At 35.2% G+C, this 17,796-nt stretch overlaps 3 protein-coding genes across 9 annotated transcripts; 2 read left to right on the top strand and 1 right to left on the bottom strand.

Annotated features, from left to right (window-relative positions):
* The first annotated feature begins 1,147 nt into the window (after nt 1-1,147).
* Nucleotides 1,148-7,193, top strand: LOC100642398 (dynein regulatory complex protein 1). Of its 5 annotated transcripts, none has more exons than XM_012320497.3 (11): nt 1,148-1,867; nt 2,900-3,008; nt 3,165-3,515; nt 3,588-3,985; nt 4,060-4,276; nt 4,335-4,461; nt 4,534-4,748; nt 4,821-4,969; nt 5,060-5,280; nt 5,510-5,886; nt 6,930-7,193. In XM_012320497.3, exons 1-11 carry the CDS (start codon nt 1,737-1,739, stop codon nt 7,020-7,022), a joined length of 2,388 nt encoding a protein of 795 aa, XP_012175887.1. In that variant the 5' UTR covers nt 1,148-1,736; the 3' UTR covers nt 7,023-7,193. The 5 variants fall into 5 exon arrangements, with proteins under 5 accessions (XP_012175887.1, XP_020724073.1, XP_003394125.1 ...); XM_020868414.2 differs by having other exon boundaries at nt 1,152-1,867; nt 5,507-5,886; XM_003394077.4 differs by lacking the exon at nt 6,930-7,193 and adding an exon at nt 5,960-6,583 and having other exon boundaries at nt 1,155-1,867; nt 5,507-5,886.
* LOC100642630 (zinc finger protein 385B) lies at nt 6,045-9,138 on the bottom strand. Of its 2 annotated transcripts, none has more exons than XM_012320496.3 (6): nt 8,875-9,138; nt 8,384-8,580; nt 8,068-8,206; nt 7,964-7,993; nt 6,835-6,974; nt 6,045-6,764 (listed from the first exon to the last, which is right to left on the bottom strand). In XM_012320496.3, the coding sequence occupies exons 2-6, from the start codon at nt 8,570-8,572 to the stop codon at nt 6,597-6,599; spliced, it is 666 nt and encodes a 221-aa protein (XP_012175886.1). In that variant the 5' UTR covers nt 8,573-8,580; nt 8,875-9,138; the 3' UTR covers nt 6,045-6,596. The 2 variants fall into 2 exon arrangements, with proteins under 2 accessions (XP_012175886.1, XP_020724078.1); XM_020868419.2 differs by lacking the exon at nt 8,875-9,138 and adding an exon at nt 8,690-8,839.
* A 456-nt stretch (nt 9,139-9,594) lies between these two features.
* On the top strand, nt 9,595-12,738 carry LOC100642513 (zinc finger protein 717). Of its 2 annotated transcripts, XM_048414618.1 has the most exons (2): nt 9,595-10,060; nt 10,467-12,738. In XM_048414618.1, the coding sequence occupies exon 2, from the start codon at nt 10,593-10,595 to the stop codon at nt 11,649-11,651; it is 1,059 nt and encodes a 352-aa protein (XP_048270575.1). In that variant the 5' UTR covers nt 9,595-10,060; nt 10,467-10,592; the 3' UTR covers nt 11,652-12,738. The 2 variants fall into 2 exon arrangements, with proteins under 2 accessions (XP_048270575.1, XP_020724077.1); XM_020868418.2 differs by lacking the exon at nt 9,595-10,060 and having other exon boundaries at nt 10,461-12,738.
* The last annotated feature ends 5,058 nt before the right edge of the window (nt 12,739-17,796 follow it).

Here is a 17,796-nt window from a genome sequence, read left to right as displayed (position 1 = left end):
ATGTATGCATACTTCTATTTTGTTTGATGCTATTTTATCTATGATACAGGCAAAGTTTAGACATGAATCATGGAACAGGACATGATGTAACGAGGAATTTTATTTCTTTCGAATACGCTAATTTAACAAATTATAGAGGTCACGCTGCGATGCAATTTTTATAAATAACGTTAATTACCGTGTAAAACATATAAACATAGAATACCGAGACATATCGTAAACAGATACAATGTACGATATACCAAAACGATACCGAAAATTTATGTACGTTCTTTGTGCGTTGTATCTCTAATCGTATATATTTAATTTCACCGAATTATCACTTATTTTTGCTAGTATCGTATTCAATCGAGATAGGGGAATAATGCATTTTGAAGCGGTATAAGGCACCGGAGTGCAATGAGCCGGACCTGGCCATGCTCCATCTTGTTTCCGCTAAAATCGCGTCGAAGTCGTAGATTCATGGCGTCGATCTAGTGCTGCGAATTCACGAGACGTATCGTTCGTTTGTCTTTTACGTGTCGTACCTTCTTTTAATGGTTCGCAACGGTTCGTTCGTATGACATTAACTCTATTGGCGACAATATCAAACATCCGTTTGTCGGTTAAAGTACGTCATCGAGGCTAGAGAAAGCGATTTCCGTCGCACTCGAATTGCTTCGTCCGAAAACGAAGGCAGTTTCACGACTGTTTTGTAGTTGAGAACGCTTTGAACGAGAAACGCCTATTGCGTGTTCTGTACCGGTGATTTATAGGCACCTTCTAACGTACAGTACCCATATACCTATACATAAAGATGTTCTCTGTATTAAATTGTAAACGGTATTGTAGTACAATAAAATATTATGAGGGCTTTTCACAAATTATATTGCTAAATAAAACTTTATGAGTTTACGTTATAATATCATGTATTTACTATAATTATTTTCTATATAATTTACGTCTTAAATCTTTCACTTATTTTTAATGTCTCAATATAAATATATATTTTATAATGACTAACGAATAAAATACAATGAAACAATAAGAGATTCATGTAAAACTATCAAACATTTCACTATCTTATATTTCTTTACCTCAAATGAATAATAATAAACAACGTAGATTAAAGAATTCCTGAAATTAAAATTTTTTACAAGATATTAGTTTAATTACTAAAACAATAGTGCAAAAGTTAAAGTTTTAGAATGAATAATGTGAAAAATGTCGATAACAATGGATTTGTATTTTGGTATACTTGCAATTTGATTTTGCGACGTATAATTTACCGGACCTCGATTGGATTATTTTAGAATTATATCTTTGTTTGCGTTATATATATATATATCTTTTATTTATCTTTTATTTATCGAGACATATTGTTTTTTTAATTGCATAAGATGGCATAAGTGACGGTGGCGACAACCTCCAATGAAGCAATCTAATAATCTTACAGTCGTACACTCAGTGCCACCTATAGGAAAGATAAATATTACAAACTTATTACCTACCAACAATAAGCACGAGTAAAATAATTCCATATCGAACAAACAAAATTGTTTATTCTATGTAAGCACATAATTGCAATCTTTGGTTATCAGTTCTTATACATCCATAATATCTAACCTTTCCCGCAGTATGTCAATTTTTAATATTCATACGAAGTAATTTAAGACATATAAGTATTAATTTCTTAATTTCAATCTTCAGTCATATATTTTTTCACGTATATCGTCGCGCATCTAAGTAAAAGAAACATGTCGTTGCAAGATAAACGTTCAGAAATTACAGTACATACAGAAGAACCATCTATTTTATCATACGATGCAAACGAGCGGAAGTTGGCACGCAGACTTCGTATACAACGACGTATACAAGCACGAGATAAGTAAGGATCGTATAACATTTCAATAAAAGTATCTTATATAGTAAATATATTAATACCATACATTTTCTTTCAACGATAGTAGAAGAAAGATAATAAATAACAACGAACTCGATCGTATTTTCATACATTCTGAGCGTATGTATGTAGATGTGGGCAGAATTGTAAATCAATTGTTACCTCTTATTTGGCTAATTATTAAGTAACTAATTAGATGTCAGATAATATAGAAAACTGTTAGGCAGCAGTATCAATTGCGATCAGCAATCTAAAAATGGTCGTACATCGGTTAGATTTACTGGTAAAGCGGAATAGTTGTTGGTTAGTATATTTTCATTTAATTTTCTTATGTCTACAATGCCATGTAATAAAGGCCATGAAAACGCAGAAAATTTAAGGAACTTCCGACAATAGTTGCGAATAATCTTTGCATAATTACACAAAATCTTTTCATGCTGCTTACAATGAGAACAGATGATGCAGTGTATTTACATACATACATACACATGTTTGTACATCTACGGTGATTTGACAAACAAAGACTAATTAAAAACACAGGACATAATATACATAATTAGCTGAAATGTTACATAATTTTATAATTTTGAACATTATTGAAGGGTCTAAATTAAAAATACAACAACTAGAATATAAATTAAAAATTCCTGGATGTACGTATCTACATTTTTTGGTTTTACTTTGACAAATATATTAATATATTAAAATGTATTAAAGAATTTACATACATAAGGATTAACAATTTGTAGAAACAGACGTGAAACATAATCGATATGCGTTTTATCTCTTTCGTATATGTTTCGAGCAGACTGATACACTGAAAAATCACTTATATAGTTAAATCGTTCGTTAAAAGATACGCAGCCTATGCGTATAAACGATCTACCTTTAATTTTCGAAATATCGAGGAACACGCATTTTTCATTCGTAATTCCGATAACAGAGATAGAAAAAGTATATCTATCTCGTAGATATCGTTTCAGAGAGTTAAAAGAATTAACACTATTCCGATGTTAGACAGATAAAAGATCAAGATGAAGAAATCGAGGAAATAACTCCTATCGAGAAGCAAATACTCGATAGCATAGAAGCCTTGGACAAATTAGCCGCAGAAGGCGATGAAGTGGTATGTATGTGCGATTCGAATCGCAAATAATTATTTTTCAAGAAAATACACTTGAAACTCTCTGGAGTCAACAAGTAACTAATTAGGATGATAACTTACAATTGCTTCGACGTAAGAATCGCGAGTTAACGAACGATGCTTTATCACGTGATGTAGGTTACAGGCATCAGAGTGGCGAATGACGCGAAGGAACTGCAAAGACGAAAAGAGATGCGAGAGAAGAGAGAAAGATTATTGGAGGTACTCGAAGAGGAAGATAAAAAATGCACGGAGAAATATCGCGAGATTACGGAAAAATGGCCTGCTATACTTGCATCGAAACATCCGCTGGATATTGACGAAGAGTTGCAGAGTCAAAATGCCAAGTGTCTGGAAATCTTAGAGAAGAAGGACGCGTTGATCGCGGAATTGAAACAAGAACTTGATAACGCTGATCTACAGTACGCCGAGGATGTAAATAAACAGAACGAGGAGATTGATTTGCTTATCGAAAGGATGGAAAACCAAGTGAGTAATAGGCGTCTCGAAGCCTTTTGTTTTATACATTTCCAACCGATACATGCGAAATGTTTTCTTTAGATACGAATAATGAGCAAAGCTTATCGCCGAGAGGTAGAATTGATCGAAAGTGTCATCGAAATGGAGCGGAAAATACTTTTGGAATCTTCTTTGGAAAAGTGGAATGTATTATTTAAGCAGCTCAAGGACGATACATTCAACGCGAGGAAAAAAAGGAAGGAAGTAATGCGCGAATATGAAGAGGAAATGCAGAAAGCGATGATACAGCATCAAGAAGAGTTTAGGAAACAGAAGATTATGTTTGAGTTAGAAATACAGAATCTTCAACAGGAGATACAGAATATGAAAGCCTTCTGTATGATGAATACCGAGAAATTGGATTATAATTACGCGGTGCTGAAACGGCGAGACGAAGAGAATACTATCGTGAAGAATCAACAGAAAAGAAAAATTAACAAGTGCGTGCCAACGTTAAATTACTCGTCCTGATAATTTCAGTCGAGTGAGTCGAACGGATCTATTTACGTTTCAGGCTTCAGGATGTTATTAATAATTTAAGGAAGACTTACACGGCACTGGAAGAGTCGACGAGGGCGGAAATTCAAAAGATCACGAATCAAATACTAAAGTCGCATACAGCTATACTAGACTTGGAAGAAAAGTCGAACCATCTCACAGTCATTAACGATAAAAAGTACATGCAAATTTGGGACATGAATATCGAAACTGCGAACGAATTAGTCGATAAGGTACGATAACAATGTGTAATTAACGAGAATAGTCTCGTTCGGTGATTGTATATTTCAGATTTTAACGGCAGATAGAATTATACATGAACAACTGTTAATAATGGACTGGCAACCACCGGAGGTAAAGTTATTGAAAAAGGAAGAATTACCGTCGTATTGCGGAGCGATGTGTGCCTTGAAAGCAGGTAAAATTTACTTAAAGCATGATTTATTTAAAAAATCAGACTGGCTGTAAACTTCTTTGATCTTCGTTCAAGAACAAGAGGAAGCCAAAAAACGAAAGACAATATCTAAATCATATAAACCAATGACTACTTTAGAAGAAATTAATTTAGAACGACGCTTATTAAATCATATTCTTAAACTAATTTCCGAACACTGTGATTACCTTATCGAAGACACATTGAAGAATTTACTTTCCGATTACACAGAAGAGGATAAGCTATTGATTCGATTGGATAAAGCATTTGAGGTGATGTTTCCATATAAATAATATCATTATCGTGTTGTTATAAGTTAGGTATAAACATAATTGGATTTTTAGGCACTAAAAATTACAGCCGAAGAAGAACTTCAATTTTTATTGAATTTTTTCTTACCGTATGCATATTGTCCCACGTGTACGGTTAAAGCTATAAGCACATCGAGTGTTTGTGGACAGTCTGCAGAAATTACGGAAAGTTCTTCGTCTCTGTACGTGATATATCGTTGATCTTAACGTTATGACGAAAGTCATAAATTGACGTTAACTGTAATAAAATATATCGATAATAAACATTTCAGAACCACCATTTCTGATGTTTGTGGCAGTGATACACTTAATACGAAAGAAGCTAAGTTAGTGGCAGCTATGGAAGAAGTACTTTGTTGTGAAAAACTACACGATGATGGTCATGAAAGTGACATTGTTATGAGTAGAAACGTTCCTTCGACCGAAACACCGCCTGTTAATACAGAAGTTGTATCGACTTGTGTATCCGAAGGCATTATCGAAGTTACTGATAGTACGTAACTGAAATAGATCTATTCAAATTTTTTCTCAATATTACCAATTTATCAAAATAACTACTCAATTTATTTGCTTCTGTTATTTATTAATTTTGCATCAAATTGGTGTTATTTTTATTTGTTGGAAAAATCGCAACAAAATTCAACGATATTTATTCAATGAAAGTAAATTATCAGTTATTATGTTACTACTATTGTTTATATTAGTTTTTATTCTTGTAGCAGATGGCGAACCAAAACGATCATTAACCTGTGATAAAGGCCATTTGTTGACAATTGAAACTGAATTTGTCTCAAGTGCGTTAAAAGAATTTGTGGAAAGATACGAGTTCGTTAAGAGAGAGGTACCATCTGATAAAAAAGTAATTAAAGAGAAAGTCACGATATCACGTAATATAACGGACGACGATATAACTGATTTTTGGGAACGATATAGGAATATTTTTCCGAAAGATAAAGAAAGACTATGGGATAATCTATTGATTGGTCTTAAAAAGTATTATGAAGTGCTAAAGGAAAGGCATCAATTAAATGCTGAGACGCAATCGTTACGAAAACAGAATGCAGAAATGCGTCGTTTATTAAGCAAGTATACCACACAGGTAATGCTAAAATAATATAAATAAAATATTTTCTTGTTAGCTTAGGCTTACATTACGTATATCTAAATTTCAGCCTGAAACTACAATAACGCATTGAAAAGAAAACGGAATTTCGACAGCAAAATTTTTATGTTGTAGGATTAATAAAAAATTATTAATTATTATTACTTACAACATTATATATTTTTCCATTAATTTTTAAATGAACATATATACATTCATACATTACATCGGTACCTTCTTGCACTATTTCATCTAATATCAAAGACAATGTCAATCTTTCAAACATATCTTAGTTTTTAATGCAACATCGGCACTTTGTACAATATGTTTTTAAAACTTTCCTTAAATATTAAATACATCTGACAAAAATTTACATGTGATTTCCAATTGAACTAATTGTGTTTCAATTATATGTATGTTTATATTATATCCTGAAGAAATAGTGCAAAGAGAAAGGTTTATATCTTAACGCGGCAGAGCTTCCAATGTTCATGAATTACAAAATTATATATAACATTGTGTATTTACTTATTCGTATATGTGAATGTCACTTAATGTTCAAAATTTAAGTATCAAATTAATTTCATCGTTTAAAGAATCATGATTCTACTTGGAATGAATTATTCTTCTTGGAAAGAATAAAACATGTACTTAAATATTTCATATGTGTATTAAAATAGAGATATTCATCTTATTACGTTATTTTCCTATATCTGATTCGTGAAACCCCCTGGTACAAAATTGTTTGATAGTGATTGAAGAAAATTCTTAGGATTTACACCAGGTTTAGGTTTTTTCCAATATGGCAAAAATCTTTTTTTCTTTTGAATCCTAGCTTGTTTTAATTTACCAGTATGCTTTTTTGATGTTATATGCTACAATTAAACATAAATTATATCACTAAAAGGTTAGCAATATTTATTTATCTTATTACCGATAACATACCACATTGTATTGCATCTGAGAATTGAAGATTTTATTACACATGCTGCATGAGAGCGATACGCCTTTAGACACAGTGTTTACTTGGATATTCATAGTTGCAGATGTCACTGAACTGCCAACATCTTTGTCAGTCCACCCACCTAAGCATCAATGTGCGATCAACACTATCTATGTATCACAACCGCTGAAGCGGTTATATGTGATAATAAATCAGCTTGAACACTACATTCATGCCATAGAAAAAGCAACCATTAATACAAACATTATTAACAAAAGACCACCATAAGATTTTAATGATGTGTATATGTATGTGTATAGCAAATTTTACCTCTTCAAAATAAAAAAATGTATTTATAATATATTATTTTATGTAAACTTCCTCATAAAAATTTTTGATTTTTCATTTGTGTTACATAATTGAGAAAGGTATTACAATTTATACCTGCTATTGAACATAAACGAAATGTAGTTAATAAATGATTTTGTATAAGGAACTAATAATTGATTTTAATTCCATTATGACTTAAACACTGAATTATTTGAAGTTATTGTTTTATAGAAGAAAGTTAAGGATAGGAATAAAAGAGAAATGTAAGAAATAGCAAGATGCATTTCTATGTTATACATTACTGAAAGGGATACAGTGAAACTGAAAAGGAGCCAAATTATTTTGTAAACAATGTTAATTTTATTAATTATAATATGGAACTAATTAACTCGTTATCACGTTATTATTTTATGGCAATATACTCAAAGACAAATCAGTAATAAACAATAAATATACAATTTCAATTTGGTAGAAATAAATAACGAACGATACATAATAAATAAATAACTAATAAATAAATACCAAATTATGATGTATAAATTATAACGAACATGATAATATCACCAAGCGTTTCCATATTGATTGGTAAATGAAAGCTTTTAGGCAGAATTAAGTCTCTATTAGCTTATAAAAACAAGTGGAAAGCAAAAGTAAGCAGCAGTGTTAAGCATGCAAATGTAAATAACAATAAAGAATAAATTAGTACAGCAACATTCTTTTCTATTACTTTATCCATACACAAAGTGCGACTACATTTAAGCCCATATGGTAGCGGCTTTCGTACCATATAACGTGTATTACCTCTCATAGCTTTCTTTTTGTGCCGGCTCCCTATAGAAAATAAAATTTATTTAATACATTAAAAACATACAAAGGTATGAAATAAATCTTACATTGTAATATACCATTTAAATGTGTTTGAAGTTGTTGTATTGAGTTTAGACACACATTACACACATTGCATTTCAATCCATTTGTTTCTTCGTCTTTTGTAAATGCTACTTTGGTTTCTTCAAGAGATGCCATTATATTTTTGGATCTAATCTGTAAAACAAGCGTATGCCTCTATCTGATCCAATGTTGTTTTGTTTTATATATGTTTTAAAATTCATGAATGATTCTTTTTATTGCATGTGTGTTACCTCATACTTCAACTTTTCATGTCTGTATTTAAGTGTCTTATAGTAGTATAGTATGATTTGTTGCTTTACTTGCACAAACCTGTTTAGCATGACGTGCTCCTTGTAAATGTGTATCTAATACTGTTTGACTGGTAAATGAAAGGTCACAATCATCACACCGAACAGGGGGTTTCTTTGTAGGTAAATTTCCCATTATATTATCTACTACTGCTTTGGTTACAGGATCATTCAGGCCAGGACTTATTACACTTTCTGACGATACAGCCATTTTTGGAACTAAAAATTTCATATAGAAATCAGCAAATTTATCAATAAATTAAAATTAAACTGTTATCAAGTTCAAATTTTATTTTACGATAATATAGGAATTAAAAGTTATGGTCACCTGTTATATTGTGCTGAAATTGAAACGGTTATACTTCTTTTTAAAGTTACAGTAGGTGTGTACGAGATATATTCATTTCAAATAGAAGTTATTATTATTAACATTATCGAATATTATCAAAAGAACTAATATTGTAACATATACATATATATAAATTATTGAATTATATATTATATAAAGCATACCTATCTGTTGAGTTTTGTATATCGGAATCAAATACACCAATGTTTAGTCTGTGTATTAAACTTTATATTTTCTTAATGAATTTCGAAAAATACTTAGAGGGCAGCAATGTTTATAAAGTTTATAAATGGGTTATTTCTTTAACACTTTTGATACAAATTCTCGAGTTGGTTGCCTGCTTTTTTTAGGAACATTATATTCGGGTAGTAGCAGTTCCTCTACTAGTGGTTCAATATTACATTTGATAGGCCCCAAGAGTTCCTAGAATGTCGTCACTTAAGGCGCGTTTAGTAATTGTATTGTGAACTAAAATACTACGCACAATTAATTCAATATAACACGTAAATATTTGAAACGAGATACACGTATTTACGACGTTGCTTTATTAAATCGAATTAATGCAACGATAAGAAATAGTATTTCAAATTACTACTTTATAACATTCTAATACTTGATAAACAATTGTTTCTTTCTTATTAAATTTTGGTTATATATATGTATATATATATATATATATATATATATATGATTGTTATTACAAAGTATACAACTTTTACTTTTAAATACGTCATACCTATATCGTATTATCTATATATTTGTTCAGTCTGTTGTTAGCTAGATTTGAAATTCTTGAACGAAGTATTTTATTTCTCAGTGAGATGGATATAAATTTTCGATTTAATAGAAACGAGATAAAAGATTGGAATATCTGCGTAAACATTTTACGTTCTTATGATATTTTTTTGGCTAAATACCCACTGAGTTAACGCGCAATGGGTGAACCGTTGAAAGCGATTAAAGTTCTTTATATAGAGAAAGTTTGTCCATGAAATATGCATAAAATCAAACAGGTGAATAAAGCTTTGCGAAAGATCGATCCAATCAGCGGTTTTGGAAGTGCGATGTTGGTCGTGGTAGAGCGTAATATTGGCGGTTTGAGAAGGGCAGCCAATTAGAAAAGTTGACGAATATCGTCGGTCGGTACTTAGGTGCGTGTGTTTGTACGAGTGTATATAGGTGACGGTCGTGAAATATAGTAGCAGCCATCTTATATTTTGTGTCGGAGAAAAACAATTTGGCCGTAGAAATGTTTCGCGATTGTCCGTGAAGCCGCTCGAGAACGGGAGGCGTGCGCTCGATGAGGCGTGACGTTTTTCGACCCTAGCCCGGACCACTACAATAGCAAAGGTTCGTAAAATGCTGCTTTCTTCCTCGGCTATGGCAAAAGCGACCCCCACTTGCGAAGCGCTTACGAAGAATCCGGTTTCGCAGTCAAAATATTCCGCCGTTTCTTCCGTCGCTTTTTTAAAAATAGAGTTGCCCGTGTTGCTCACTGCTGGGTTACGTTCTGTTGACGACGGCATCGTGTCGTCTTCGAGTGGTTCGCGTAAAAGTTATGCAATCAGCTGATCATCCAGTTACCTTCTGTCACTTGTCAAAGATAAATGTCAAAGCAATTGGTCTAACCTGACACGCGTATATAAGAGTCGGACATGCATGATACCGGAATTAAGAGTGTATCTACATTGTTGAAAATTTTTCCGCCATAACGAGTGTCATAAATGGCGATTTATAGACATTCCCTGTCATGCAGGTGGATTGGTACGCAGGATATGAGCAGCTTGTCAAGCGCAACCTGACTCTGCTCCCCCATCAAGAAGCAGTGCAGCAGCAGGAGCCACAATCACAACAGCTGGCTCAGCAGCAACAGACTGATATAATGACATCCATGTTTGAACAACAAATTAAAAGCGAACCCATGGGGTTTTATTCTGTTGCTTCGAGCCGGTCAGATGGTTCAAATTCTATGGTGAATTTGTCGGATGATCGTGAAGACCTTTCTCAGCAAGAAGGTCACCTACAACCACAGCAACAGACTACGTTACAAATAAATCAGCAACAGGGTCAACAACAAACTCAACAACAGAGTCAACAGCAAACGCAACAACAGGGTCAACAACAGCAGAGTCAGACTGTGCAACAAGAAGTTCCAAACCGTCAATCTACTGGACAACAAACTGTCAAAGAGGGTTCACGGTCAAAGCCACAGCCCTGTAAGGTATGTGGCAAGGTGCTATCCTCTGCTTCGTCGTACTATGTACATATGAAGCTTCATTCAGGCAACAAACCATATCATTGTACGGTATGTGAAGCAAGTTTTTGTCGGAAACCATACTTGGAAGTGCACATGAGGACGCACACAGGAGAAAGACCTTTCCAATGTGAGCTGTGCTTGAAAAGGTTTACTCAAAAGAGCAGTCTTAATACTCATAAACGGGTGCATACAGGAGAAAGGCCGTATGCCTGCGACATTTGTCAGAAACGTTTTGCAGTGAAAAGCTACGTGACGGCACACCGTTGGAGTCACGTTGCCGAAAAGCCGTTGGTGTGCGACAGATGTTCTCTCACATTCACGTCCAAGAGTCAATTTGCAATACACATCCGTACCCATACTGCAAGTACCACGTACGAGTGTAACATATGCGGACGTACCTTTGTACGCGATAGTTATCTCATACGACACCAAAATCGAGTACATCGTGACATGAATCAAAGCAGTACGAATCACAATCCATCTACGCCCCAGAGTACCGGTGGTGGCACTCCAGGTACAGGTTTCGAGAGCCCGGTTTGCGATTTACGCTACAGCGAAGGACCTTCCTCGTTGGATGGCTTAGCAGGTTCGAAAGGAGGGATCGCTGCTGAGATCGCGAGTTTAGCCAAGCAAAACAATCTTCAACTTCCTCTACCGTTGCTACATCCGCAGACTACCAACTAGTGTTTAGACGACAACGTGTCCGAGTCCCTACCGCAACATCAACAGTCACCGCAGCAAGTAGTATGTCCCACCTCGGCGTCCTCGCCGTTCACACTTAATTCACCAGTGTCTCACGAGCACACCACACCGCAGAGTGTCTACCAAACGACAGGCTCCTCCAGTTCGCTGGATAGCCTCAACTCCCAACTTTATCCGCAAATATCGTCATCCCCCATAGATTCATCGGAGTCGCATCATCAATCGCAGCAACTGCATCGCGGCATTCCTCCGCCAGGGCTTCACCCTGCTCTGTATCTCTACGCTCAGTACTCGAACACTACAAGCAGCTCTCCCACCCCGTACCCCGAATATATTCAACGCAACAATGAGTAAGTCAGTTTATGCCAGCAATCACGATTTTTACCACGAACGGAGTGACGATTCGCCCGAAACGCGGACTCTTTGATCGCGTCTCGTTTAATGGTGCTGGTTGAACAAAGTGCCTAAAGAGCATCCACTTTCTGGATCATGACGGATGCTTAATCACAATCGTCGATTAATCGTTGATATTAAACAATTTTTACGCACCGACTAATTTTTATTTCGATCTTTTAACAATGGAGTGGATCAATTGTGAATTGATTACCGTTTTGCACGTGTCTATCTCACTCACATACTTCTCGGTCCATTTAATGGATTATCTAAATACGGACGCTGATAAGCGTATTTTAACGAGAATGAAATAGCACCGTTCAAAGAGACGTGCACCACACGATCGACGAATCGATTCGTTTCCACGATCGTACGATTTTCCTTGTTTTTACCAATCTGTCGTGGTATATCGATGTTAGCATAAACTAACGCGCGCGCGCGTACGTTTCTACGCGAGTTTTTCCAAGTTTCCGCACTTCTTGATTTACCTGTTTTCCAATCACATCTGCGAGTACATATACATATATATATATCTATGTGTGTATATATATTATGCGCGAACCATTACACATACACATATTTATATTATATTTTTAAAGGAGTTTAGTCACTTGGATCTGTGATATAGATAGTAATTATTAACTACAATGTTTAAACTATTGGTTTACTATTTTGATGATATCAAAATGAGGAAATATAAAAAAAAAAGAAAGCAATGTCACGGAGCGATGTAGCTATCAGAATTTAAAGGACATTGGTCTCTACCGAAGGTGTTTGGTAGACACCCTACTATTACTTTTACAAACAAACAAATATAAAAAACAGGAACATTACCGTTACTAATACTATTACTACTACTACTACTACTACTACTACTACTACTACTACTACTACTACTACTACTACTACTATTACTATTACTACTACTACTACTACTACTACTACTACTACTACTACTACTACTACTACTACTACTACTTACTACTACTACTACTACTACTACTACTACTACTACTACTTACTACTACTACTACTACTACTACTACTACTACTACTACTACTACTACTACTACTACTACTACTACTACTACTACTATTATTACTACTGCTACTACTACTACTATTACTACTACCACGACTACTACTACTGCTACTACCACCATCACTACTATTACTACCACTACTACACTATTAGTACTACTACTCCTACTAATACTATCATCCTCCCTCCACTACCATTTTACCACTGACATTTCCTCAGCTATATATTAGTCTCGCTATTATTACTACTACTGCTACCATTAACGCTACCACCACCACCACCGCCACTACCACCACCACTATTATTATTATTATTATTAGAAACACGCAAACGTTAGTTCATTTTAGCAACATGCATACCGCGTGTGTCGATAGGACCTATAATCCCAGTCGTCATGGTTTCTCTTTAGCCTTAAACCGTGGTTATTTTATTATTTTATTCTTCTTTCTTGTCTTTCTTCTTGTCCTTCTACTCTGCTTCTTCTTCTTCTTCGTCTACTTCTTCCTCCTCCTCCTCCTCCTCCTCCTCTTCCTCCACCTCCTCCTCCTCCCCCCTTCTCCCCTTCCCCCTCCTCGTCATCTTCTTCTTTTCTATCCTTCTCTGTGACATTTCGTTTTAATCGTATCCCTTCGAACTAATTTTTCCACGTGCCCAATCTTTGTGCGTGTCTAAACGAATTAGAAACGTGTCCGAAGGTGTCGGTACTCTTTTTATCACGTAGGACTATTGTACAGCTTATGAATCAGTTCCATAGGTGTACTTACTTTTCACATATCGAAGTGTATTGTACACACAAGGTACATATTGTACATACGTATACATATACATATAGATGTATTATAAAACGATGAGCGGATGTGCAGATCGTACTAAGTACTAGGAATGTAATAGCAGGGCTGTTGATTTTTCTTTTTGACTACTGTTAGGTATTAGTTTTTAGAGATTACGATTATTATTACTATTATTACTACTACCGCTATTATCATTGAATATTATTAACGTTCTGATTATTACAATTATTATCGATCTTTTCAACGTTAACGCCACAAAGCTTAGATACAGCAAACGGGGGAACCATGACAGCCGCGAGTCAAAAGAAAAGAAAGGAAAGAAAACGAACAAAAAACGTGAGAAGGAATTTTCGTTCCATTTGAAAAATTTCGCGCACGGTCCAGTACGGTGTGTATGTTTGTTTTAACGATATACGAAAATAGATAACGGCGTGTGCGCGCACGCGTGCACGCGCCAAGCGATTTCGAATCGACAGCGCCAAAAAAAAAAAAGAAATAGTATACACGCGAGTTTTCCAAGTCGATCAAAGCGAATCAAAGAGTAAAAATTGGTAGAGCGGGAAAGAAAGGGAAGGAAAATCGCGAAGTAAAAAAGAAACGAACGGAACGGTAAAGCAGGAACAGGACAAAACGTAGATATAATTTAAAGAGTGACAAAAAGAAACAAAGAGAGAAAGAGAGAGAGAGAGAGCGAGAAAAGTATATTCGCGTTAGCGTGCCTCGAACTCCTTTGTATATCGTAGGGTCTGTCTCGGCGATCCTTTCTGTCTTCACGCTTGAAACAAGAGGAAGAACAATTCTCTGCGCGCGTATGCCTGAGGCTTTTGATTTAAAACGAGACTCGAAGTCACCGGGCAAGACTGATTTTTAACTCGCAAACGTTTGCGAACATAAGAAAGAACACACACATAAAAAAAAAAAGAAAAAAAAAGAAAAGAAACGAAAGTAAAGAAAAGGGGAAAAGAGAGGAAAAGGAACGGTCTTTTTTTTCGCCTTGCGTTTTTTTCTTTCCGTTGGTTTTTAGGTACACGCGAATGTCGCATGTAATATTTGTATACGTATATATTTGTATTCATGCGAGAAAGGCGATAGGACAAAGTTCTGTTCGACATTCTTAGGTGCAATGAGAACGAGAGAGAGAGAGAAAAAGCGATGATCTTCATGTTGGCTAGTCATTGTACAGCTCTATGAGATACTAATCGTACTACTAAAGCTGTGATTAATAAAGCCTCCGTGCATATGTTCGCGCAGCTCCTAATTAGTATAGTGATAACGTATTTTGTAGCTTGTTACGATTGTAAGGTACACAGTAGATAAGTTCGTAGGTATACCTAGTAAAAAAAAAAGAAGTTACAGTTCCGAATTGATCGGTCGATTTTTCATTCCGATCTCTATTTTCCTTTCTCTTCTTCTTTTCTTATTTCCACTTTTATCCCTTCTATACTTCTCATTTGTTTCTCGATCTCTTCTATTCTTTCTTTCTTCCTTCCTTCCACTTACCTTCCCCTTCGTCCCTTATTCCTATTTACACTATCTTCTCCCAGTGTTCTCCTTCTTATCTCTTTTTCTATTAAACGTGCCTTTCCGGTGCTGGACAAGCTGACGTATCATCACGTGAAAATAAAAGGAAAGGTTCGAAGGAAATGATAGAATATAACGAGCGTCGCTCGTTTCAAGTACCCTGCGAGTTGTTTTGTTATTTGAGATAGCGTCGAGAGTTTGTCCTTTTTTTTGCCCCCCTATCCGTTCTTTCTTCTCGGATTTTATCTCAGATTTTTATCCGCCTTGTCCGTATTGTATCGCTGCATCGTTCATTTTCATGAAGCGTACCGTGTGAAGGATCTTGTGAGAATAGATTTTACGTGTGTCGTTTATAGTTGTTTTCATGTAGCATTTTGGTTTTTATAGAAAGATGTAATTATTCTTATGAAGTTTCGTTTGTTGTTTAGTTTTAAGGGATCGAGTTTATTTGCGTGAAATTTGTTTAGGGTGATGAATCGGAGATTAACGTTTAGTAGCAGTATTACGTGTAATGATAATAATAAAAAACGATATAACATAAAAAAATATCAGTAATCTCGCAAGATTTCACGAAAATATTCGTCCATTGACGAACCGTACTACAGGAACGATGTCGAGCAATTTTTATTCTGACACGTTGCGTTCAAATCTTTTGTATAAATGGACGTGCTGATGGAAAATTTGTAGAGTTGACTTCCTTTTTTTGTTTTCATCATCGACGCACCTTTAAATTTATTATTAAATTTATTATTTTTATTTATTTTGTTCGTATTCTTATAGCATAAGAGTTCGTTTAAAGGAAGCGATGCCAGATTGAAATTTTAAATCAGAGAATCTTCTGCTTCATTTTGGCATCATGTATTTCTACATTTTCGTCAAACGTTAAATCTTAACAATGAGCGATTATTTTCGTAAATGGTTAAAGGCGATGCAGAAAATTGACGTTTTTGATTTTAGAAAACGACGTACGAACAGTCCCTCGGTTGACAATGTCGATTTATTTTTCAACGATAGTACTGTACAGTACCGTATCTTGCGAACCTGACGAACTTGTTTTTTTCTTTTTCTTTTTTATTTGTATCGATGAAAAACGACGAGAACTGTTTCACATAACGCACTCTAGTAACACGGTTGGTAGGTACGTCAGGAATGTTGTCCAGCATCGAAACGCGCAAACCTCGTATCTTCCGGATCAGTTTAACGATCTCAGTAATTTCGACCGCCATTCCGCGGACGTAAGTTAGTACGTAACACGAGAATTCTTATTTTCGTTCGTGACGTGTATATCAAAGATCCGTGTATTTTTCATAAGAAGAAGGGAGGAAGATAGGTCCTTTCTTTGAAAGAGCACGCGTCGGACCAATATGTAAGAAAATTTAAAAAATTAAACCAAAAGAGTGGGAAAAAAAAAAGAAAAATAACAAGAGAAAGATCGATGGAAAAGAGCGTAACAAAGAAGAGAAAAAAGGGTAAAGGAAAGGACAGTGGATGAATGGCAGAGAGACAAAGGAACGCGTATTGATTAATGTTTATCAATTAATGAATTAATTAGAAAACATCTCGCGCCTGGTATCGTCGTACATCACATAGAAACACGCTGTATCTTTTTTCTTTTACTTCTTTCTTCTTTTTTGTTACCTTCTTTCTTCTATTTTGTTAGTTCTCCTTTCTTGCTAGTTTTCTTTGTCTTAATCGTTAGGACGCGAGAATCACGCGATTGGAATGTTAATTTCGCGTATAGCTGAGAGTAGAAAGGAAGGGAAAGGTCGAAGGTAACTGGTCTCGCGGATGTGTTCCTTGCAAAAATTTTCCTGATCGAGCTTTTGTATATACATATATATGTATATGTAGTTGGACTGTAAAGGAATCAAAATGGGGAGGGGAGGGGGGATTAAACAGGAGAGACAAATAGACAGATATCGTATGGTAGAAGTGCCACCCACCTTCTAGAGAAGTCGCGTAGTTAAGCGATTACACGTAGCTATTTTTCAGTCGAATCTCTCGAGGTGGTCGTCGGTTTAGAATTTTCTTTGTTATACGCGGAACCAGCATTCTTCAAAAACCCCTCTCGTATAATACGCGAACCTGTCTTCTTTCGTTTAACGAGAGTCTTCTCTCTTAGCATCGATCTCTCTCTCCTCCCTTTTTCGTTATTTCTGTCTTTCTCGTTCGTTGAAACGAATTTTTAACGTTTAAAGTATTACTCTCGTATCCACGACCTGTGTATATAGTCTTAAATTTCTCGTCGTTCTTCTTCTTCTTCTTCTTCTTATATTGTTCTAGCGCGAGTGAACGCGAGAGGCAGAGTGTCCGAGCTGTTAAAAATTTCGTCGTTTAAAACACGCTTCTTCGATGTCACGAACCTTGGATCGTTGTCGCT

Source organism: Bombus terrestris, chromosome 3 (assembly GCF_910591885.1).
Source record: "Bombus terrestris chromosome 3, iyBomTerr1.2, whole genome shotgun sequence".
Taxonomy (NCBI): Eukaryota; Metazoa; Arthropoda; class Insecta; order Hymenoptera; family Apidae; genus Bombus; species Bombus terrestris.
This window is presented reverse-complemented; position numbering and strand designations above follow the sequence as displayed.

Excerpts from the sequence above, each read along its gene's own strand:
- LOC100642398 (XM_020868414.2), top strand. The coding sequence starts at position 1,737 with ATGTCGTTGCAAGATAAACGTTCAGAAATTACAGTACATACAGAAGAA. Across the intron at positions 3,986-4,059 it reads CAGAAAAGAAAAATTAACAA|GCTTCAGGATGTTATTAATA; the intron begins GTGCGTGCCAAC and ends TTTACGTTTCAG. Across the intron at positions 5,887-6,929 it reads TAAGCAAGTATACCACACAG|TTGCAGATGTCACTGAACTG; the intron begins GTAATGCTAAAA and ends GGATATTCATAG.
- LOC100642630 (XM_012320496.3), bottom strand. The coding sequence starts at position 8,572 with ATGGCTGTATCGTCAGAAAGTGTAATAAGTCCTGGCCTGAATGATCCT. Across the intron at positions 8,207-8,383 it reads GAGCACGTCATGCTAAACAG|ATTAGATCCAAAAATATAAT; the intron begins GTTTGTGCAAGT and ends CTTGTTTTACAG. Across the intron at positions 6,765-6,834 it reads CTCAGATGCAATACAATGTG|CATATAACATCAAAAAAGCA; the intron begins GTATGTTATCGG and ends GTTTAATTGTAG.
- LOC100642513 (XM_020868418.2), top strand. The coding sequence starts at position 10,461 with ATGCAGGTGGATTGGTACGCAGGATATGAGCAGCTTGTCAAGCGCAAC.